The 23,151-nt window shown below is 39.7% G+C and overlaps 2 protein-coding genes across 6 annotated transcripts in view; both read right to left on the minus strand.

Moving 5' to 3' along the window:
* Positions 1–52: 52 nt before the first annotated feature.
* On the minus strand, positions 53–11,134 carry im:7151449 (sushi, von Willebrand factor type A, EGF and pentraxin domain-containing protein 1). Of its 3 annotated transcripts, XM_061688996.1 has the most exons (16): positions 11,041–11,134; positions 10,513–10,642; positions 10,326–10,384; positions 9,508–9,730; positions 8,122–8,335; positions 6,649–6,834; positions 6,138–6,237; positions 4,498–4,568; positions 3,238–3,420; positions 2,637–2,765; positions 2,421–2,504; positions 1,431–1,472; positions 1,314–1,355; positions 1,179–1,230; positions 496–573; positions 54–378 (listed from the first exon to the last, which is right to left on the minus strand). In XM_061688996.1, exons 5-15 carry the CDS (start codon positions 8,213–8,215, stop codon positions 516–518), a joined length of 1,041 nt encoding a protein of 346 aa, XP_061544980.1. In that variant the 5' UTR covers positions 8,216–8,335; positions 9,508–9,730; positions 10,326–10,384; positions 10,513–10,642; positions 11,041–11,134; the 3' UTR covers positions 54–378; positions 496–515. The 3 variants fall into 3 exon arrangements, with proteins under 3 accessions (XP_061544982.1, XP_061544980.1, XP_061544981.1); XM_061688998.1 differs by lacking the exon at positions 1,314–1,355 and having other exon boundaries at positions 53–378; XM_061688997.1 differs by lacking the exons at positions 10,326–10,384; positions 10,513–10,642.
* A 4,957-nt stretch (positions 11,135–16,091) lies between these two features.
* LOC133408365 (membrane-associated guanylate kinase, WW and PDZ domain-containing protein 3-like) overlaps positions 16,092–23,151 on the minus strand; it is a 120,952-nt gene continuing 113,892 nt past the window's right edge. Inside the window, exons 20-23 of one of the 3 annotated variants that reach the window (XM_061687172.1) lie at positions 22,543–22,680; positions 19,938–20,076; positions 18,690–18,782; positions 17,159–17,246 (exon numbers count right to left, since the gene is read on the minus strand). In XM_061687172.1, the coding sequence (XP_061543156.1) occupies positions 18,733–18,782; positions 19,938–20,076; positions 22,543–22,680 (327 nt within the window). In that variant the 3' untranslated portion in view covers positions 17,159–17,246; positions 18,690–18,732. Of the gene's footprint in view, positions 17,247–18,689; positions 18,783–19,937; positions 20,077–22,542; positions 22,681–23,151 lie in introns of all 3 variants that reach the window. The other 2 variants (XM_061687170.1, XM_061687171.1) reach the window with 2 other exon arrangements.

The following is a 23,151-nucleotide window of genomic DNA, read 5'->3' on the forward strand; positions in this document are numbered from 1 at the left end:
CAAACTGAAACACATTGTCGCAGGCTTTGTCAACTCGCACTGTCACGATAAGAACCTGGCAAAAGTGAACATTTGGGACCATCGACACAATTTATTCCAGTTATTAATATAAAAAAAATATAATAAAAAATACTTAGATAACATTAAATATTTACAACTGTGTGGAAAATGTAACAATAAAAATGAAAGTGCTTGACCAGTGGACTATCATTGGACTGGTGACACATTGACTCAACAGAATGGCTTGCCAGTGGAAGTGCAATATTATTTATCAAATTCCTTTTTTCCCCTTTATTTCCTTCAGAGGAACTGCTCCAGTGTGTTGGCATGTCCTTCCTGGCTTCCCAGATGCTCTTCAGCAGATAGGCATGCTTCCAACTGGAGGAATTAAAAAAACAAAAAAACAATCACACACAAATGTTGAGAATTCCTTTTCTGGTTTTTGTGTTTATGAATACAGTGAGCATATTTTCACGGACGGGAACGGGCCGGTACCTTTTAGTGAGGCCGGACTTCTAGACGTTTTGGAAAAGTAAGAACTCGGGCTTTACGTCTTCTCTGGTGTCATACGAGCTACAAGGTCACAAAAATATGATCACACGCATGAATTTTTCAACTTTTCAATTGTTACAGTCCACTTCATTGGGGCCAAATGAGGACAGCGACCCACCAGATATGAATAAAGGTGCAAAATTGATGCATTTATTTTGCCACTCCCCCCCAAACAGTCACAGCCTACTTGCATTGCACTTCCAGATAGAGCAATGATCCACTTGATCAGTGCAGACCGCGCCCAAAATAAAATAATAAAAAAAAAAAAAAAATCCCCACAATAACTTGGGTTACGTCAGAATGTGTTCTCTTTTTGTTCTTAAAAATGTCTCAAATTATTGCTCCAAAGTCATCACAAGGTCCATAAAGGGAGTCTTGGAGAGGTTTGGTGTGGAAGAACAAACAACCACAACCATGTCTTTATATGGACTTCCCAATACTTTTTTACCATCTGCTTCAAGCTTCAGTACGTGATTGGGAAAGTGTTTTATAACGACTGTCAGGCAGATTAAAGGTCCACCCGAAAAAAGGAATGTATCCATGGCAACAAACTTGCACGGGCCTCAACCAAACAAAAGCGACCAATGACACAATTAAATACAACAGCATAAATACATTTGTCGTACCCTTTCCTCCTGAGAAGACACAGATGCAGACAGAGCGCCCCTGTGCAGACCACTGTACACAAACAAACACATCATTTACAAATTGTTAACTTTTAACAGAGTTACTGTGAGTGAGTCAGTAAATGAGGAGGTTACCGAGTGAGATGAATACCACGCTGATTATAACAGGGAGATAATCTGAAAGACGCATGCGGCACGTGAATATTCTGTGTAATACAAACAATTAACCTGTCGTGCGTTACTATAACTCACCAATATCCTTTTTTTTGGCGTCTGTGGCCGCGTCATATGTTTCTGCAAAAAGATCATCGGACAAAGTCAATTAATCAAGAAGTTCCTATTTGCGCAACATAATAACGAACAGAAGTGTAACATTCCAGTACTGTACCTTAATTATAAAACCTAATATGGGATGAAATGAGAGTGCATCTATGTCACCGATTAAATGGAAAAAAAAAACAAGTGTATAGAAACACACAAACACACACACGTACCTAAAAAGTATATATAAAAGACTCACCTAATTTGGACATGGGTTTTGGCCGATAATGACATTAATATAATCATGATAATAAATAATAATAAATGCATGGAAACTATAAATATAAATTAGATAAATAAACAAACAGATTATATTAATTATTATCATGTTTAGTATATATACTAAACAGAAATATGCAATAAATAAAACAAAACTAAAAAGAGATGATACATGGTTGATAATCAATGAAAATATATTGATGAATGTGGTAACAACCACCCTTAAATCCATACATGTTCATAGAATGCAAGTTAATCACATTTCAAATAATTTATAGAACTCCTAAAACACACACACACACACACACACACACACACATATATATATATATATATATATATATATATAAGAAGTAAAAATACAATTAAGTAAGTTGACAAATGAATAAAAATATTTATTTACCATGTAAAGCAGATTGAGTTACCTTGTGTATGAGATGCACTATATAAATACATTTTCCTATTTATTGATTGATACACAAGGTTACTTACGGACACTATATTAGGCTTTTTACAAACAGTCATGCTTTTAATTGACGTTTATATTCAACGCCCTGTACCTGTATGGTTAAATTAACCTAAATATTAGAAAAACATCTCCTGGCATGCCTCCAGTATGTCTCCACCACTGCAAACTACAACCGCAATCCTTAAAAGTCTTCCACTTTGCTACTTCTCTGCTAGTCTACCAGTCCGCTATACCTGGAAAGAAAGATGTCGGCCATGGCGTCACATTGCTCGCCGCCGTCCCCACCGCTTCCTCCGTCGTCAACGCGTGTCCGCCATCTTTGAACACAAGTCATCACGGCGCCTGTTTAATCGAGCTACTTTGGGCTCGTGTGGCGCTCGAGCGCAGGAGAGAAAGTCGCGTTTGGTGCACCGATAGGCATCTCAAGAGACGTTTGCGTGTGCGCGTACCTCGCCGCGTGGTGACTTCTGCGCCGCCCGTGATAATTTTATCTCTCTGAGCTGCTGCTGCCGTGGTCGACTGACTCGTGGTCGACTGACTCGTTGACGGTGAAACGTCGGCAAAACGTGGGAAACCACCTGTTATGACATCACTTTTAAGGTGTAAAAGCATACGGCAATATTTTGTGATCACAATATAGATAAAAAGGTACACACAAAAATGCTAATTTGTGACCACAAAATACTTACTACATCAGTTTTAGTGCAGATAAGGATAAAGGTGCAAAACTGAGGAATTTATTTTCCCCTTTTCAACTGTTACAGTCCACCTGCATCGGGACCAAATTGGGATAAAGGTACCAAAATGAGGAAGTTATTTTTGCATTTTGACTGTTACAGTCCACCTGCACTGGGACCAAATGGGAGCAGTAACCCCCAAATCCAGCATAGGGAATGTGCAGTAGGTTGCCATTTGGCAGTTACTTAATAATGCTCATTACCGCCCTCTGCAGGACTGGAGTACAGTATCACCCAACTCTCATAGTTCTACATCAAAAATCATTAGAAATATCTCAACATGATGCAGCATAACCATCTAAAATAGCCTTACCTTTGCATTCTGGAGGCAAAGAGTCGTATTCACCCGTCTCGCTGCATTGGATGGTGTCGTTCCCAGTGAGCGTGTAGCCTTCATCGCAGTTGTACAGGATCACCTGGCCGTACGTTGGGAGGACTTTGGAATCCCACGAGTTTTTGCCGTTGGTCACCTCTGCGGGCTTTTTGCACGTTTTAACTGAAGGATGGCACAAACACAACCATTTAAGTCAACTGATTTGGAAGTACAGTAAACCCCCCTCCATCGCAGACCCCACCCACGATATGTGAAAATATGTGATATAGAAGCACTTATAGAAATATGAAAAAAAAAAAAGTAATATTTGAATTTTATTCATTTATTATTATTATTATTATTTTTTTTTTACTTGAAATTGTTTTAGGGTCTTCAAACACACTTTTAAACCAATACACACATTAAAACCGAATATATTGAGAGAAAGAAATAGAGTGCAAGAGCAATGGATAAAAAAAAAAAATAATAAATGGCAAAAATATCAAGACTAAAAACATATACTATACAGTATAAAAAATAATGTGTTTGGATCCGGGAGAGACTACATGTACTATCGATTGCCTTAACTGGTTTAGTAAAAAAAGTGAAATAGCAGGACAGCGTAAACCGCGATATAGCGAGGGTTGACTGTATATTTGCCATAACAAGACAAAGCTGGGGCGGCGCGGTGGACGACTGGTTGGAGCGTCGGCCTCACAGTTCTGAGGACCCGGGTTCAATCCCCGACTCCGCCTGTGTGGAGTTTGCATGTTCTCCCCGTGCCTGCGTGGGTTTTCTCCGGGCACTCCGGTTTCCTCCCACATCCCAAAAACATGCATTAATTGGAGACTCTAAATTGCCCGTAGGCATGACTGTGAGTGCGAATGGTTGCCTGTTTGTATGTGCCCTGCGATTGGCTGGCAACCAGTTCAGGGTGTACCCCGCCTCCTGCCCGATGACAGCTGGGATATGCTCCAGCACGCCCGCGACCCTAGTGAGGAGAAGCGGCTCAGAAAATGGATGGATGGATGGAAGACTAAGCTGGTGAGTGTATGTTCCTCATCTACCGATCCCAATTGGAAACTAATCATCAAACTCTCAACGGTCATCACTAGAGCACTATTGATTTTGAGGGCTGTCTGATGTAACCGAGTATGGTCACCTTTGGTTTCTTTCCTAAACTGTACACCATAGGTCACACGTTCACGTTTGCTTTTGACATGAAGACGCAGACAATGGAAAGAAGGTGGAGACATTTACTGTGACACTTGGCTTTTCCCATCCAGCCCCACGAGTAGCACTGCTTGTAGCTGGAGCCGCTAATCTGGTAACTGTGGAAAGAGCAGGGAGATGGAAAACTTCAGTTTTTTGGTTCAGGATTTTCCTCCGTGTCGATGTTCCCGCTCTTTCTCTGTAATCAGGAACATACCTTCTACATTTGTGTTGGCAAGAACGCTAACGCCGTGATGCAAAGGGTTTTCTTATGCGGAGGAACCTCCCATGTCAAGCGGCCCCAAAAATTGAGGCTTTTGACCAAAATGTTCTGGAAAAAAAATCTAACGTGTGAGCAAATCTTTCAGCCCACTCAGCATCTTTTTGAAGGGTGCCAGAGATGGCGGAGGATTCTTTCTCTCTTCCAAATGTGGATAAAATCAGACATGTAACAGATACGCTTCTAGATCGGCAGAAGAACAGATCTTTACGTGTGTGATGCTGTTTTGAGATTATCGGAGCACACCACACACAGTACAACTAAAACTGTTTTTTTTTTTTTTTTTAATCTACATGTGTGGAGTCTTTAACATATAATCTTTTAAGATTGGAAAAATACTTTTTTTACTTTTACAAAGTCTTGGCACGCAATTGTCCATAGATAGGAATGTGAGTGTGAATGTTTGTTCGTCTACCACACAGGTGTCAAACTCAAGGCCCGGGGCCAGATCCAGCCCGCCACATCATTTTGCCGCAAAAGCAAATCACGTGCCTCAACATCCATGATTCTTGCTCAAATCTGTACCAAAATTTCAAATTGTCGTATGTAATAAATGATGACATTTATTTATTTGTTTGGTTACCAAACCACCTTCTACGGTAACTTGAACAATACTTGAACAAACTATTATCCTTGCCCTCTGTTTTCGAAAGTAGTTAGCCATCAATTTGTGCTAAATATGATGAGGGGAATAAGACATTTTGAGGGAAACCGTAACTACAAAGTTGACACTCGTTGGTCTAGAGCATAGCCGTCAAACTCAAGGCCCGAGGACCAGAAGCGGCCCGCCACATCATTTTATGCGGCCCGCGAAAGCAAACCATCCTCATCAACTGCCGTGATTTTTGCTCAAATCTGTACCCAAATTCCAAATTGTCAAAATAATAAACAATATAGTTGACGATATTGCATTTTTCTGTTACCAAACCCTTCTTCTACAGTAACTTAAACAATACTTGAGCAAACTATTATCCTTGTCTTCAGATTTCAAAACTAGTTAGCCCTCAATTTGTTGTGTAATGGTAATAATATGATTTGGTGATTAAACATTTCACTGTTCTAACGGCCCTCTGAGGGAAATCCTAACTACAATGCGGCCCGAGACAAAAATGAGTTTGACACCCCTGGTCTAGAGAATATGTCCCCTGCGATTGACTGGCAACCAGTCTGGGGTAACCCCGCCTCTTTTGCCAAAAGTCAGGCTCAGGATAGCCTCCAGCTCACCTGGGACCCTAATGAGGACGAGCGGTATACTGGGGAAAATGGATGGATGAGTAGTTGTATCACACAGTGCTTTACGCCACTTTATGTTGGAATGTTAAAACTTAAAACTTTGCACGCACACCTAATAAAAGGTTTTGTAATAGCATTGAGTACAGAAAGCATCCTTCCCGCCCCCCACACTCACCCTTTATCACACGTGACTTTCACAACGTCCCCGAAGAGGGTGCCGGCACTGGTGTTGAATTTCATGTTCAGTTGAGATTTAGGGACACCGCAGTTGATCTCTAGGGTGCCAAAAAAAAACAAGGCTGAGTTCACTTGTACACAGTGGCAGGAAGTAACGAAGAGCAAATACTCAAGTACATTTTTCAGGCATCTGTACTTTATCTGAGTATTTATTTTTCTGGATTTTTTTTTACTTTTACTCCTTACATTTCCTCCTTACACAAATCTGTGGTGGCCCCCCACCCCCTCATTGAGACAAGTTACCAAAACGCGTACATAATTGATTGTAAAAATGTATTTTTACTTTATTAATTACATTTCAGAGTCTGTACCTGCTTTTTATTTTTTACTCACGTATTTTTTATTTTTATTTTATTTTTTTTACTCTACTCTTAAGTACAGAGTGAGTATGAGTACTTTTGCCACCTCTGCTTTTTACACATATGAATAGAATGACAATTACAACTCACTTTTGCAGAGGAGCTCAATACGAGTCCAGTTGCCAGCCTGGCAACTTATGCCATCCGAGCCCGACTCTTTTTCAAAGCCATTCGAACACACCAACGTGACGTTGGAACCCTCCGGAAATGTATTCATCAGGAGCGCCTGGTCGCTCAACACGGTGTTTTCCCCTCTCTGAGGCATGGGACAGTCGGCTGGAGAAAAAACAGGCCAAGTGTCAACACTGGGATAAATATACATAAAGTCAGACTGCGTACGTAGTAATACTGAGGAATGTGAGGAAATAAATTATTTTGTTTAAAGCAAAGCAGGAGAGCCAACGACTAAACATTTAAGAAACATTTGGGAGCACTACACGATTGTTTTATGATTTCAGGCTGTCCCTGAAAGCAGCACATTCGACGAATGGATGGAGTTTAATTAAACATTTAAGGAACATTCTGAATAATCATAGTTGTATTTTTATGAGCAAAGCTATCATTTCAGAAGGCCCCTGAAGACAACACCTGTCCTAAAAAGATGAAGAAATGAACTTTTTTCACTTTAATTTTTCAAATTTATATTTTTGTGAGTATTTAATGTATAATAATTGGAAAAAAATAAGGTCATATTATATTTACTGTATACACTAATATTAAAATAAATTCCCAATCACAGAGTTTTTAGGAGGAAACCTGTAATTTCAGAGGACCCCTGAAAGCAACACCTGACTTAGCGAGACAGCTAGAGATAGTTTAAATAAACATTTAAGGAACATTTGGAATGAATATTGTTCTTATAAGAGGATAATAATGTACAATAATAATACAATAATTTACCAATCACACAGTTTTTAGGAGGAAACCTATTATTCCAGAGGGTCCCTGAACGCAACACCTGAATTTCAATGCTAGAATCCTGTAAATTTCATTTTTACTTCTTTTCATTATTTTCATTTGAAAATTGTGATTTTTACATTCATATTTAACTTATAATAAATAAACATAAAATAATATTAAGTAATAATAAAATAAACCTCTCTATACAGCAAATTGTGTATATTTAATTTGCATTAGTGATGACGCACTGGTGAGTTTATGTTTATCATGACAGTAATTTCCATTTTTATTTTTTAGAATGTAGAGGTAAAAACATTTTCATAAATAAAAGGCTTTTCTTTTTATAAATGAATAAAACATACAATAACACATTAATCCCGGAAACCTATTTAAAATACCTTTTCATTATATTGGAGATATGGTACAGTGCACTAGCTACATAACTCACTGATTCTTGTGGTAAAAATAGAAGTAGTAGCTTAATATTGTTTAAAATGTTTAAATGAAGGTATTTGTAGTGTAATTTTAAATGTAGTTTAAATCTTTACCAGCGTTCATTATTTTTTTCCCTTAAAGATACATGGTGAGCTGGTGCCTTGATAATAATAACAATAATAGTCATCATAAGAAAAATAAAATCCTATTTATAGCTTTTGTTCTCACCTTCTGATCTCCACACAAAGCAGCAGCAGCAGAAGAAGAGTAGAGATGTGAGCTTTGAGTGCGTGCTGCTTCCTAGTAGAAAAAGGAGTTCCATGTTTGCCAGGTTGAGGCCAAACGCTTCCAATCCAGTGACTCTTCCCGCTGCAACTTGTCGGGCCGGTGAAACAGAGACGCGGCTTTCTCCACGCTGAAGTCCTCCCCCTTCTTTGAGCCCCTGATAAAAGCCAGTCATCAAGTTGACGTCATGGGACAGGAAGCAAGAGAATTCTGCTTTCAAAATTAAAACAGACACTGGAAATGCTCAAAGAGCAAAGATGTAAGGATGACACGGTCGCTGAGGTACTTCAGTCGCGTTATCCCGATAAGCTGTGACAGGATGCACATTCAGACGAGAGCTGCTATCAGCTCACAACTCACACCCAAACACTCCATACACACACACACACACCCTGCTTTCAAGCTAAAATCTCCCTTTGCTTTTTCATCCGAAATGTTTCGTTGTTCCTTTGCCCTTCCATCTTTGCCAACCTTAATGGCCCACATTCAAAAGTTCCACATATGTCAGTATATTGCAGCGACACATTTGTGACAAAGTATAACAGAAACTCTCTTTCCTTCATAGCCTGCCTCATGTTTTACTTTGAAAATCAAAGGCAGCAAGGGCTTTCAGTTTGAGCTGTCATTTGACTTTCCTAACCCTTCTCCCAGAGACCCCAAACCGTCCCGTGACAACAGAAACAAATAAAACACTTTTTTTTAATTACATTATTTTTTGTCAGTGATTTGTGTGGTTATGTTATGATATATTGTCAGTTTTAATGGGGTCCGTTTTTTTTTTTTTAAAAAACAAGGCGTCTCCAATAAAATGGGTGTGGCCTAGAGCAAGCGCATGTGGGGAAAATAAAAAAAGGGTATTCCCTCTCTAAAGACTAGAGGGAATCCCTTGTTATTCCATTCGATTCTATTAGGTTCCATGCAAGGAAACAGCGTCGTAAACATGTCAGTCAAGTACGTCTGAAAGGACGATGATGACTGTTGTGTCGGTAGTACGTTTGGGCTATTGTCATGGACACATTCCACAACTGTCAGTAACAAAGCGAGCTGTGCCTCGTTGCCAGACGCGCACTGGGGTGAATTCCAAAGGGAGTGCTCCACCTCCAGTCTTATTGACACACTGGAGCCTCCACCCACGCGCGGTGTCTCCCCCGGCAACGGCATGCTTTGGTGAGTGTCGAAGGAACATGTGGGGAAAACTGAAGTTGATATTTTTGGGGATAAATTGATATTGGTTGCAAATACCGGGGCAGCACAGTTCCGTAGTGGTTTGTACGTCTGCCTCGCAGTCTGGAGGTTCTGGGTTAGAAACTCCAATTTGCATGTTCTCACCGGGTAGTCCAGATTATTTGAAGGTCCCGACGGTTGACACGGGCCACGGTGAGGGGCGGCTGTGGCGAAGGATGTTTCGTGACGTTTACGATCATCTCTAGTCTCGAGCGTGTTGAGCTCCAGGCTTTGTTGGGCGCACAGAAGCTCCGCTTCGCAGACTCGTCACCGTCTTTGATGAGGCCGATGACTGAGGTATCGTCTGCAAACTTCAGCAGTTTGACAGCTGTGTTCAAAAGGAAAGAATCACATTCACAAATTAACATCACATTCATAATTAACACCAAATACATTTCAGATGTAGCATTAGGATTTTCCTGACACCTTTTTTTTTTTTTCTGCTTCCAAGCAGGAGCCTGAAGGTTTTGTGAATTGCAACTGCTCTTAATTCCTTCCATTTTTTCTGAGGCTCCAGTTGAAGCGGAAGAAAAACAGGCCCAAGGCATGATGCCGCCACCAGCAAGCTTCAATACAGGTTTGGTGTTCTTTTGCCGATGAGCGGTGTTGTGTTTGCACCAAACATACCTCTTGGAATTATGGCCAAAAAAAGTTCATCTTTGGTTTCAGACCATTTAGGGCCCGTTTGGGAGATTTGGATGGTATTAATCCTAATTATTTGACTGTTATTGAATACGTATGTATCACTATCAAACCTTATGACCTCATTTGTTATTCATCAAAGAGGTATATTCTAATAAACCAACTGTAATTTGTGACGTCACGTAAGTTTGTTTTCTTTTTCTGAGTTCTGACCTAAAAGAATAAGCGGCTGCCGCTGGATAAACATTCTTACCCTAACCCTTCCACCCCGCATCGTTCACCTGTTTAGCAGCATTCCAACGATGTGATGCACACAGATGTGCCATTTGAACACAGAAAGCTGAGAAAACGAGAGTGGGGGGGGATTTCATTAGTGGGTCGGCCTCCCACGTACATGTTGCAGGTCAAAGGCTGAGCCGGTCAAACATGACGGCTCATTTCCTGTTGCCATCTTTTTCTGCCACTTACCTGATGGAAGAGGGCATCTGACTTTCCTGGGGGGGAAAAAACTAATTGTGGAACTTTGCTCCTCCTCGGCTGGAAACAGTGGTGGGAGAGAAGCGGGGAGGCAGCTCCACCTTGTGGTGGTAAGGATGAACTACAGAAGAAGACAACTTTTTTGCTCACCAGCCTTCGTGGCCATAATTCTTTGTTGGATAATTATATTTATTCATGCTAACGTTTACTTGAACTAGATGTACAACATTTTTTAAATGAAAATGAACCATGTGCACACTCAAATCAAGACTAGACTAGTTGATAAATGATTAACGCTACAGCTCAGGTATTCAGCTGTGATGTGTATAACTTCTCATTTTAAATGCTTACACCTTTTCTCTCACCCACACTGGACGAAACACAAATTGAATCATGTTAAGACTAAGCTAGCTTTCTCAAAAAAACAAAAACAAAAAAAGGTAGTCAAGCGGTTTGTTCGTTGCAGTTTGTAAGCACGCTATTTGGTAGTGTTTATTTTTGAGTGAAAAAAAAACCTACCTTTACTTAACAAACGCAAATGTTTATTCGTAAACATTTAAAACAATCCTTACTGGCACATCCACGCGACTATTGCGCCACCGCTTCTCTTCTATCTATGTCTCCTTCGCCTCACACTAGTGACGTAAGCAAATGTGTCCACGAATGGACCAATGAGCAAAGACTGTTTGCAGGAAGGGCTTGTGGGATATGTAGTGTCGTAGGCTCACATCGCAATTGGTTTATTATTACAGATGCCGTTTAAGAAAACTACAAGTAAATATTTACAGTTAAAATGTACACACATTTGGCTAATTGGCCACAGTCAGAGTCAAACCCTGTCCACATTGAATAAATAATAATCTATGATATTCCCAAAAGACATTTAATGTGACTATGCTGTGGGGTGAAATAATTATGCTAAATTTGCTGACTTACAAAGAAATTACGAGTTTTTCTGTTTGTTATTTATATTATGGTGAGAAACTTGGGGATTGGGGGCCAAATTTGGCTTGCCACATCATTTTATGTGGCCCACTAAAACAAATTATGAATAAATTCAATAACAGGCCAACTTCATATATCTTGGAAATTGATTTTTTTTCCTTTCCATTTTGGCCAGAAATCTGTGCCAAAATTGCAACTTCTCTTCATTTTAACCGGTCTTATGAACGTTTATTTACATATAGAAATATGTAGACGTCCATATAACTAGATGTCTACGCAAAGACATCTGGGAAAGTCGAATGTGACGTCTGTGACTTTAGTGCGCTGGAATGTTCCCACCCCACCTTGGCTAAAAATAGAAATACTTATTTCAAAATACTTTTATTTTGAATGCATTTATTTATTTATTTTTGTCTTCAGGGAAAGTAATATGGTGATGACCACGCGTGGTAGGGACAATCTTGTCCCTGACATCTTTTGATGGTAGACTATATTTTACAGCCTCTTCTATGGAAAATGACCGCAATTTTTAACACAATATAGAGTTCCATGGTAGCAACGATACAAACCATTGAGCCAGGTAAGTACTGTACATACAGTAGTGTATGTGCATCCCGTCATGCTCAAGAACACAAAGCAGTTATTAACCCCTACGTGCAATTACGTGACGCACGCCAACCATTCAACGGCTATTATGAATGAATATGTGTGTGAACATAATGGTGCTCATTCACAAGCAATGTTTAAGAATCATTTAGGCTCGAGAACATTTGCCTATGTACGAGCGTGTAGAATTGTGCAGACATTTTTTTAATGATGGACACTCACTGGACAATCCCCCAAATGTCTTCAAAATCACTCAATTCCTATGTAGTAAATGTACTTCCTCACCAGAGAAGTTTTTAATCAAAGTTTTGTAAACAATTCCATAGCAATCCCAGTTATTTTATAATTATTGCTTGAATTATACAGATGAGTGAAAACCTAATGAGTATAATTAGGTCTATAAACTGATTTGATTTGTGGAGGGGGGAAAAAAAACCCACCACTCCCACATCTGTGGGGGAAAGAAGTCAGTTACCATGACAACGGGAGGACTGCCATCGTAACTGAGGGCATGCAAGCGTTTATTTTGTTTTTTTTTGGACACAATTTACTGCAGGGTGAAGGCTGTTTTTCAGTAAAACTTTATTATTCAGTGCATGAACAGAACACCATGTCAATATCCTTTTTCAATGCCTTTTTAAATATGTTCTTCCTTTTCTTTTTTTCTTTTTTTTTTTTACATAAAAAAATAATGGGGCAATTTCATGAATACACCTCTTTTGTTCTTTTTGTTCTTATCCCCCCCAACCCCTGATAGAGCGTCGAGCGAATATTTAGAAAGGTGCTGTACAATGTACAAACATTTACATCTACGGTTCCTACGCCATGTAGAAGAGAAGCACACAGATTGTTTTTCCTACCAAAGCGATGCAAGGCCACAGCATGATAAAAGGATGAGGAAATAAAGAACAAAAAAAAAAAAAAAAAAAAAAAACAGACACCAGAAAAAACTAAGCAAAAAAAGGAGCTGCGTTTTCTGAGTGAACTGCCCTCGCTCAGTATATTGCACAAAAGCTCCTCCTCGGAAGCGAACGCCCCGTTTGACCGTTTTTGATCTCGTGTTTGCTACAACGCTATGTTCCCTGAGCTCACCTGAATACTCGTCAAACTCAACGTGGAGTCAGTTCAGCAAACACACAAGAGGAGTATTGTACACAGAAGCTTGACTTCAAAGTCGACCTTGCTCAGAATAAATAATATAAAAATAAAATATCTGCAAAGCTCTGGCCGAAGCTCCGAATTCTTACTCAAGTATGAGAATTTTCGCTTATTCCTTAAAAAAAAAAAAAAAAAAAAAAAAAAAGAAAAAAAAATAAATAAAATAATATATATATATATATATATATATATATATATATATATATATATATATTTTTTTTTGGTTTGATCATAATACATTTTAAAAGTCAGGTTGAAGTCAAAATTCCGGCTTTATTTTTAATCATTTCTATGTGTGAACATTCAAGTGAGACTTCTCATACCAACGTCAGAATTCTGAATTTAAAATATTTAGTATTGTTTTATGTAGACTTTCTAGCTATTGCACACATTTAATAAATAATCTTTTCATTTAAAAAGTCGGAATTCTGCAGATACCAGAATTTACTTTAACAGAGCTTAAGGTTTAAAACATAGACACGAGATAAAATATTAATACAGCCATAAATTGCAATGTTGTCACTTAAGGTACAGTATCGCTATACCAACAAACACTTTTTTTAATCATCACAATTTCTCCATGATGTAATCATTCACAAAAAATTGCAATATTGAATTCTCTAACGGTACAGTATCGTCATGAGATGCAGATACTGATGCTCGATACTGCTATTATGTTCCCTTATGTCATTATGCTATTATGATGTATGTTTGATGTTTTCTAGTTATTGATTACTGCTTAATGCACAATGTTATCATTATCATTGTCAAAATATTGATTTACTGCATTTTTATCCCTCATGGTACAGTATCGACCTACCATCAGATATTGATACTGATCTTCTATACTGCCACTGATGACATAATAGTATATTTTAAAATATACATTTGTCATATAATTGTTGTGCCATCATCATCATCAGATATTGACACTAAACTCTACACTTATCGATATTGTGATGTATCATAAGATTTTTTAAACAGATTTATATCTATATATTTAAATTTTTATCTATATTTATAGAATATTATGAGTTACAACCTTAACCGTTTCATAAACAATGCAAATGATTTTTTTTTCTCTTCAAATGATGCGAGGGGGCATAAAAAAAAAGTTAAATACAGAATAATAACATACATATTTTTTTTAAAGATCCATTTGTTTTGACATGTGACCCAAACAGGTTAATGTCAATTAATGATGTTTGGTAAAACTCTACAACAGAAAGTAAAGACAAAGCAGGCGTCCACGTTCAAGCCAAACGGTAAGTTTCGTCAGAGACCAAAAGTCACAAAGCAGCACACCTCGTTTTTCTTTTTCCCTTCCCTCAGTAGGCAGCGACATGACTCAAAACTGACCTTAACACATAATAACATGGCATTGGCAACAAATCACACGTGGTTAAATATCAATCTGTTATGCTACAGGTAGGGCAAACGCAGTGCAGTGGTGTTTAGTAGATAGTTCCTGCAAAACCGGACATACCATTCACACACACACACACAGACACACACACACACACAATATATATATATATATATATATATATATATATAATTCACAAGGAGACATGTTTTAAGCGACTGCAAACATTGGATACGCCGCTTTACGTGTGACCTCTAAGTGTCATGACGAACAAAGAACGGCGCGGGACGTCGCCGAATCGGCGCGATGACAAACAATGAATGGCTACATGTATATTTACAGGGTGTCCTCGGTTTAAAAAGGTCCCGACATTCGACATTTCCGGGTTACAAAGCGTAAGAATAGCTCAGTTACCGGCACACGTTTGCATTTGTTTCCTACTTATGGAAAAGTGTTTATCGGACAATATTTACTGTACGACAGCATGGTGGATTAAGTTAATTAAAAGAAACAATGATGTTTGTTAATTTAAGACCAAATTGTCCGTGGTAGAGGTGCAACAATTAATTGACTAATCGACAACTAATTAATTATCAAATTCGATAATCGATGAATCGTTTGGAGTCATTGTTTAAATAAAAATTGTCCAAATCCTTTAAATTCCAGCCTGTTAACTGTAAATATTCGCAGATTTCTGTAGTGCTAAATCAAAGCAGACTGATTATATTTTCTTTCATAAAAATAAAACTTTTACAAACATCTTTTACTTTGGAAAAGAATGATCAACATTTTTGCCTAATTTCTGACATCTTATAGACCAAACCAGTTACTGAATCATAAGCAATTTGTGAGTGAATATCCTGCACCGTCAATTTGAAATAATGTCGTTTTTGAATAAAGGGACGGAAATATAACAATGTTTTTTAAATTCGATTTATCGAGTAATTGAAAAAAAGAATCCAGATAATATAATAATAAAAATAATATTAAAAAAATAATACAGATTAATGGATTATTAAAATACAGTGGAAGCTCAATTTAACTGATCCCGATTTTAACGGACTGAGTCGAACGGACAAAAAAATAATTTTTCGGCCACGAGAAAGTGCTTCAATTTAACAGACATTCAGATTTAACGGACGGCGCTTCTTAAATCGAGGTTCCACTGTAACCATTAGTTGCAGCCCTAGTCCGTAGTGCATGTGAACCATTTTTTGTCTATGTGCCCTGGCAACCAGTCCAGGGTGTATTGTGCCTCTCACTCAAAGTCAGCTGCGATAGGTTCCAGCTCACCTGTGACTCAACCAAGGACAAACGCTATAATAAAATGGCTGGATAGACACCGTAATTTTACTACTGGAATAGCGTGGGTTAGTGATAGACTACGGCGCATTCCGAATTCCAGAAAAATTAGGGTTACGTAGCTGCGGTAGGAATGGAACTTATACGTCGTAAACCGAGGACCCCCCCCCCCCCCCCCCCCCCCCCCCACAGAATCAAATCTTATCGCTGTTGTTTTGTACGCTCAGTAAACAAGATGTCAAAAAGCACAAGTTTCTGGTCATTTGAAGGATGCGTATGGAAGAGAGCGAACAGTCTGGAGTTGAACACGGGGCGATGAAGAACGGTCGTCTTGTGTGTCAAAAAGAAGGATCGACTGCATGCAAAATACAAAAATATTCCCCAGCGAGCTTCCCTCCTTGCCTTGCATAATGAAGCGGATGGATGCGATTGGCACAAATTCACACAGCGAGACGTTCCGCTTATCCGAGAGCAGCGAGTGGAGGCAGAGGGGCGGCGGGCTGGGGGCTGCTACAACGCCACCGGTGTATTCCCCCCCCCCAAAAAAAGACCATCAAAGGGCTATAAAAGTGTCAGCTGGAAGCACTTCGAACGATCGGCTGAGGATCCTACCAAAAAGGGTGGCGGAGGACCTCTGCCTGCGTGAGGATCCGGGCTTGGCTGGGTACTTTCCATTTGCCGGGGCTAATGGGTGGGCCCTTGGGAGGGCTCCTGGGAGTCCTGGAGGCCACAGGTTCCGCCTTGCTCGGGGTAACTGGGGAACCTTTCAAACAAGTGTCTTTACGTCTCTTCCAGTCCTCTGAGCTCTGGCTGCTGTTGACGTCTCTCTGGACAGAGCTTCTCTCGCTTGCTCTGCGGGTTTGGGATTGTCTTGCCGGGTCGCGGATCGGTCCCGAACTCAGACCACCTCTGCTCTCGCTGCTCCCGGAGTCCTTCTTCTTCCGGATGCCGCTCGGCCGAGGTCCCGCCCCGAGGCTTGCTGACCGTGTTCGGATGGTTCTGTTCTCGCCGCACGTTGCTACAGGCGCCCGGCTCTCAGTTCGCCCGGCCCCGCGAGGCTCGTCTTTGGCTTCGAATAAAGTCCCTCTTGCTTTCGGGCCGCTCGTCATCCTCCCCGGCGTCATCGGCGTCGTCCCGGTCTCCTCGTCCCACTGTTCGTCCCGCTCCGCCACCGAGCTCAAACCCCGCGGCGAGGACGTGCCGCCCCGGCGCCGAGTGTGTTTCGGACCGCCGGAGTCAGGAATGGATGCGAGGATGGAAGCCCCGGTGAGGTATGGAGAGAACAAGGGTGATGTGTCCGAGAAAAACACCTCTCTGGGGGAGTTGGAGGGAGAAATGTGTTTTTTACCTGCGGGAGATGACATACACTCGTCACAAAAAGTTGTGGCAATTCGACTTTGGGGTGAAATTTCAGGGCAAACCTGAAATACACTACAGTGTTTCCTCACTTTATCGTTATTGTTCGCACTCAGATTTTAAGTCCGAATTTAGAGGTTCATGCCTTCGGCGTGTTACCACCGTTGTACTGCAACGTTTCAGCCACACTGAGGTCAAGTGTAAGAGACGCAGCGTAGTGAGCAGCAAGAAGAAGAGTCAGAGAAGGTCCTCAACAACCATAAGCTCCAGTAACAGTCGTTACCACGGCGCAGAGAGAATATACTGTAGGCCTGTGAGTATTGTTCTGTGTTCTGTTTGCATGTCTTGCTGCTCTTTGTGTGTTGAAGTACGAGTTATTTAAAGGTTTCTGATTACCTTGATGCAAAGTAATGTAATTGACCACCTGGGGGCAGTATAAGACAGACATACGGATATGTTGTTCTGCAGAGTCAGCTCCTCTCTAGGCAGTAATATTAGTCGTTTTTCACAGAGGATAAAGAATATAATTGCTTAAAGGGTAACAACGTCGCCACATACATGCTAATTGTTAGCCCGTGTGCCTATGTTGTTTCCCATTGTATGTTAGCATTAAGCTAGCGGAGGCAATGTACTTGTTTTAAATAGACAAAATGTAATTTCCTTTTTTTAATGTTTAGTTTGACAGTAAACTTCAACAGGAAGTGTTAATAAACAACTCAAAGCCTGTTTTTTGAAGATTTTTTGTTCCTATCTGTAAACTTCCACCATACAGTTTGTGCTCACAAGTCAAAGCAAAAAGTTGTCTCTCAAAGCATCATTGTATTGTGGATTTTAACATTTTACGAGTGGGTGTCGAACGAATCCCCTGCGATAAATAGTTGTTCACTGTATATCATTTACAGGTTACCTAAATTTGACCTCTTAACTTTTCATTGCGCGTGTCGAAATCTTCAGTGTTTCAGTACTTTTCGCACAACTTGCTGTTCTGTAACAAAAAGCTGAACAGCAAAAATTCACAACAGGTGTTTAGCACGTTCACTGCCATTGACGTCTGTAGAAGTCAAATATCCGTGTTAACTGGGAAGGCTGGCAGTGAATGAGTTAATCCATAAATGCAGCAATATATTTCCAAGGACGTCCACTTTTATGCCTTTCTGTGACTCTTCCAGTCTCTCTGTATCTCTGTTGCAACCTGCTGATGGCACTCATTACTCTGAGAACATCTAGTTTGAAGTCTCTCAGTGGTGAGGCACTGTTAATTGTTAAGCGTCATCTTGGTCTCACGATGTCAAAACGTGAACAGCAGATAGGTAGGTTATAGTACATTTTAGGTTTATCCGAAAATCGAATATCCCGAACTCTTTATAAGTATTGTGTGATCACATCCGTTCCACACCGGTAAAATTCTGAACAAGAAAATTGAAGAAGCAATTACCAAGGTAGAAAGAGAAGATGCCAGGAAAAGGCATGTGAGGATGTTAGTGTTGGTGCTCGGTGTAGTAGCACACAGTAGAAGAAGCTGCGCTACCTGCATGAGGAGAAGAAAAAGGAGGAGGGAGGTGAGGAAAAAGACCCGACGGGAAGCAGCTGGTTAGCGATTAAATGCGTAAACGAGACGAGCAAGTACAGTTGGTGTCGCGAGAATGAGCTCCATCACAGTTCACAAACGTCTGCAGTAATCATCGTTAAGGAAACGGGGAGGTTTGGATTTATGGATGCAACGCAGTGGGCCGCTCCTCGTAAAAAGGTTCATTTAGAGAATGCGAGCAGCCCACCTGCTTGCCCAAATGAAAACAATCTGGCAATAACGTCTGAATTTCAATTACTGAACATATCTCGGAAAAATTGTCCCATTTTTACTATAACTGCTAACGGTGCACACCGAATTCACATTTTAAACATTTCTCTCAAAAAGATCCCTCCCTTTTCCCATCAGTAACTCAAATTGTATTGGATGCTATTGTTCACATGCGTCAACAATTGTTTAATTGGTTAATAAAAAAAATTAAATAATGATAAGTATAATAAATAATAATAATAATAATAAGTATAATAATAGCAACATACACGCTTTCAACCATTACAAACCTATTTTTTGAAACAGAAAAAATATCTACCATAATAAAATAAATATAATGAATAAATATTTAACATAACAATGAAAAATAATTGCATAATAATATATGTGCAGTGTATATGATATATATGAAAAAATAAAATATATTACTAATAATTGTAAAATTCTCTAAATTAATAAACTAACAAACAACAAATATATACTCATTGTAACAATTTGTTTCTATTTTGATTTAAAAAAAAATCTAAAAAATACCGAAAAAAGATATTTTAAAATGAGAAGAAAAATCCTTAACGTGTATAAAAACTAAGGAAATTTAAATGAAAATGTATTAACTTAATAAAGTGTTAGTATATTATATAGTAACATTTGTATATTGTTATTTGCTCTATAATGTGTATCGGATTTGTCCATTCCTGGATGTTGACCCTGTCATTTTAGCATTAATGCATTTTTAAAGTATTAGTTCATCCATCTTGAAAAATTTTTCCCCCTCACTATTACTGTTTTAAATGAAAAACAATAAAGCATCAAACATGTGATATTGTCAACACATCCGTATCTAAGGGTGTGCCACTTAAAGGGTGGACGTCGCTGAGCACTTACTGGCATCTTGAGTCAGGCCGGCGCCGGGTCGGAGCAGCAGCGCCACTTTGCTTCCTCCCGCTTGGATCAGCTCGATGGCGCGCGTGTGCGAAATGCCGCGGGCCGGCTCGCCGTTGATCTCCACGATCTCGTCTCCGACCTGGCCCAGGAAACGCACACCGTACTGGTCAATAATTATCAGCAAGGGTCTTGATGGGAATTATTTTTATTTTTATGTTTCAACCCAAATATTCATGGCATGTTTAGTTTAAAAAAACAACAACAACAACATGGCGGCAAAGAGAAAGGAGCTAGCCTACGAAAGCAGAGTCACTGTTGAGAACTGAGTGATTTGGTCGCTACATTTAGCGACTTTTCCGACCGCTCAAGAGACTATTGTAAATAAAAGAGAGTTTATTGTGAGGTGAAAAAAAGGAAGCAATTTAGGTACTGTAATCTTCAACATGTAGGCATGGGGAGCCGGAGCCGCGATGCACTTTCAGCCGTTTATTGAGTCAAACACACAAATACAAAATGGAAACACATGCAAGGAGCTGCTGTAGGCCACAACTCACACACAGTCTCACCTCCTATTATGTTTTTATACAATACAGTAGTATTTGTCTTTATTAACAGCACATAGCCAAAAATAATAATAATTGAGGAGGGGGAGACTGGAATGAATTAATGGCATTTCAATATGGAAAATTGATTTGCTATATTAGCAAACTGAGTTGCAAGATTAGTCATGGAGCCAATCAAATTTGTGAGTCAAGGTACCCCTGTAATTCATTGCAAATTATTTTGTGGACCTAGCCATGGCTCGCGGACCCGCTTGGTTTGAGAACCGCTGATTTACAGCACACAAACTCAAACAAACCCACGTGAGAGCCCCGAGGAAGCCTCTATTAATGGAGATGAGACAGTCAGCATGTCGATCCGTCATCTCCTAATCACGGCTGACGTTTCCCTGCATGCCGCCAGACCACAAAAGATGGATTGCCCGTGAGGAGCGTCTGTTCTTTTCTCTTTCCTGCACCAGCTTGTAACAATATGATAATTACCTCCCAGTGTGATGATTCTTTTAGTTTACGAAGCTCTTAGATTGGGGGTCAACATATGAAAGTAACAACAGGGATCTGATTGTGGCTTTATGTACAACAATGTGACAACAAACTACTGCTGTTTACTTCGTGTAATGCTTGAAACATAGCGTAGCATCTACAGCCTTTCCACTACGAGGGGCGCTTGTCCAAACACAATTCATTAGTTGGATCCATGCTGTTGCCGGTGATGGCAGAATTTTCTTTTTCGCATTTCGTGTCTCTTTTCATAACAGAAAATGTTGAAAATTGGATTTCATTGGATTTCTGCGACAACAAAGACTGAAAGACTGAATCATGTCTCCCTGAAGTGAGTTGAAAAGGGCAAATAGAAAAACAGAAACGCAAAAACACACACAAGTACAAAAGTACTTTTCTGGTATACGCTCCTCAGAAAAGCATTACATAGAGATACGCAAGTGCTACAAGTACAGATACACCTGTACTACAAGATTGATACACACTCCTCACACAAGACTCACAGTAAAACACGTGTACAATTGAGCCCGCTGAGAACTAGAGTGGGTTAATTAGCTCCATTTTACAGGGGAGTGAGTTAAAGCTTTATGGCCGCAATAAAATCTGGGGGATTTATAGCTGGGTGATTTACAGTATATGGCGGGCGATGATTTGCCTACTTCTTCTGGATACTTCTCTTAACAGAAATTGTTGCTTTCCTCTGATTTTAAATTATTCAAAACCCTCGTCTGATCTATCAATATTTAATGAAAGATGATGAATAACAACTGCACTGTTGAAAGATGTAGACAACAATTAGAGCTGGAAAAATAAAAAAATAAAATTTGAATAACTCAGCAAGGTCGACTTCAAAAACAGCTAAATTTCTGCCTCGAAGCTCTGGCGGGAAACCCCCCCCCCAAAAATAAGATAAAATAAAAAACACAACCACTGTTTCACTCAGCAGACAGTTATTGCAGATGGACACATTGTTGGGCCACTGATAAACTTTGCCAAAACCGACAGAGGAGCATCTGTAAGTGATTTTTTAAAGATACTGTTAGATGTACAATGTACATATAAGTAAGTACATGAGTAAGCTGAGTGGTAGCTCGCGTTTTTTTGCTAGCACGTTAATGCTAATCGCTATTGCTAACGTTTATCATTTTGCTGTTTTAAATTCTGTACACCAAATTTATACCATACACTTAGACCAATAATCAATTGGAGAATCAATTCTAAAAAGTTTTGATAGTGACACCCCTACAGACAATACAACAATACTCACAGGCATATATTCTTTATCCTTTGCAAAAAAATGACTTGTATTACTGCAGCTTATTGAGTCAGTTGTAAAACTCTTCTTTGTGTGTGTCTCTATGTCTTCATTATACTGCCCTCAGGAGGTCATGGTGCACACACCAGAATGAGGAGCACAATCTCCATTGAATTGAAGCCCACTCGAGTTCTCAGTGGCTCAGTTTGTGATACGACACTCCACACACACACCAGCGTCACACATGAACACACAACCGCGTTGCATAAAGTAAAGCGTCATGACTCACATGGATCCTTCCATCCAGCTGGGCGGGGCCATCCTCAGCCAGTCTCAGAATGTACAGACCCATGTTGTACTCGGTGCCCCCTCGCAGGCTAAAGCCGAAGCCTCTGGGGCTCCTGTCCAGCTCAACGGTCACACAGCCCTACGCAGCGCAATCACAACGTGGCAACACTCATATGCACATACGTTGTCCCCCCACCCCCTTTCCTTTTCATAATCCTTTTAATCTTTTGTCTTGTAAAATATATTAATGTTTTAACTCACAAGTGTGTTTTTAACAAATAAAGTTGGAAGTGTTGTGGATCTAAATGTAATCAAGTGAACCTATAGTGGGTTGAACTGCAAGAAGTGTTAAACTAAAGGAAGAGTGACATCATGAAAGAGAATCACAGACGTCCGTACAAACAAGCGATTCAAACCAATTAGATCATACATATGACACTATTAAAGAAGCTAGTACAGAAAGCATTTGCCAAATATAGTCAGTTGTCTGCCAACTATATATAAAATATATATATATATCAACCCATCCAGGATTGACCAATCAGAAAAAAGGCATTATTTTCAGTTTTGTATACAGGCCAAGTTTTGCTCTTTGTGATCAGAGCGGCTC

Source organism: Phycodurus eques, chromosome 10 (genome assembly GCF_024500275.1).
Source record: "Phycodurus eques isolate BA_2022a chromosome 10, UOR_Pequ_1.1, whole genome shotgun sequence".
NCBI lineage: Eukaryota > Metazoa > Chordata > Actinopteri > Syngnathiformes > Syngnathidae > Phycodurus > Phycodurus eques.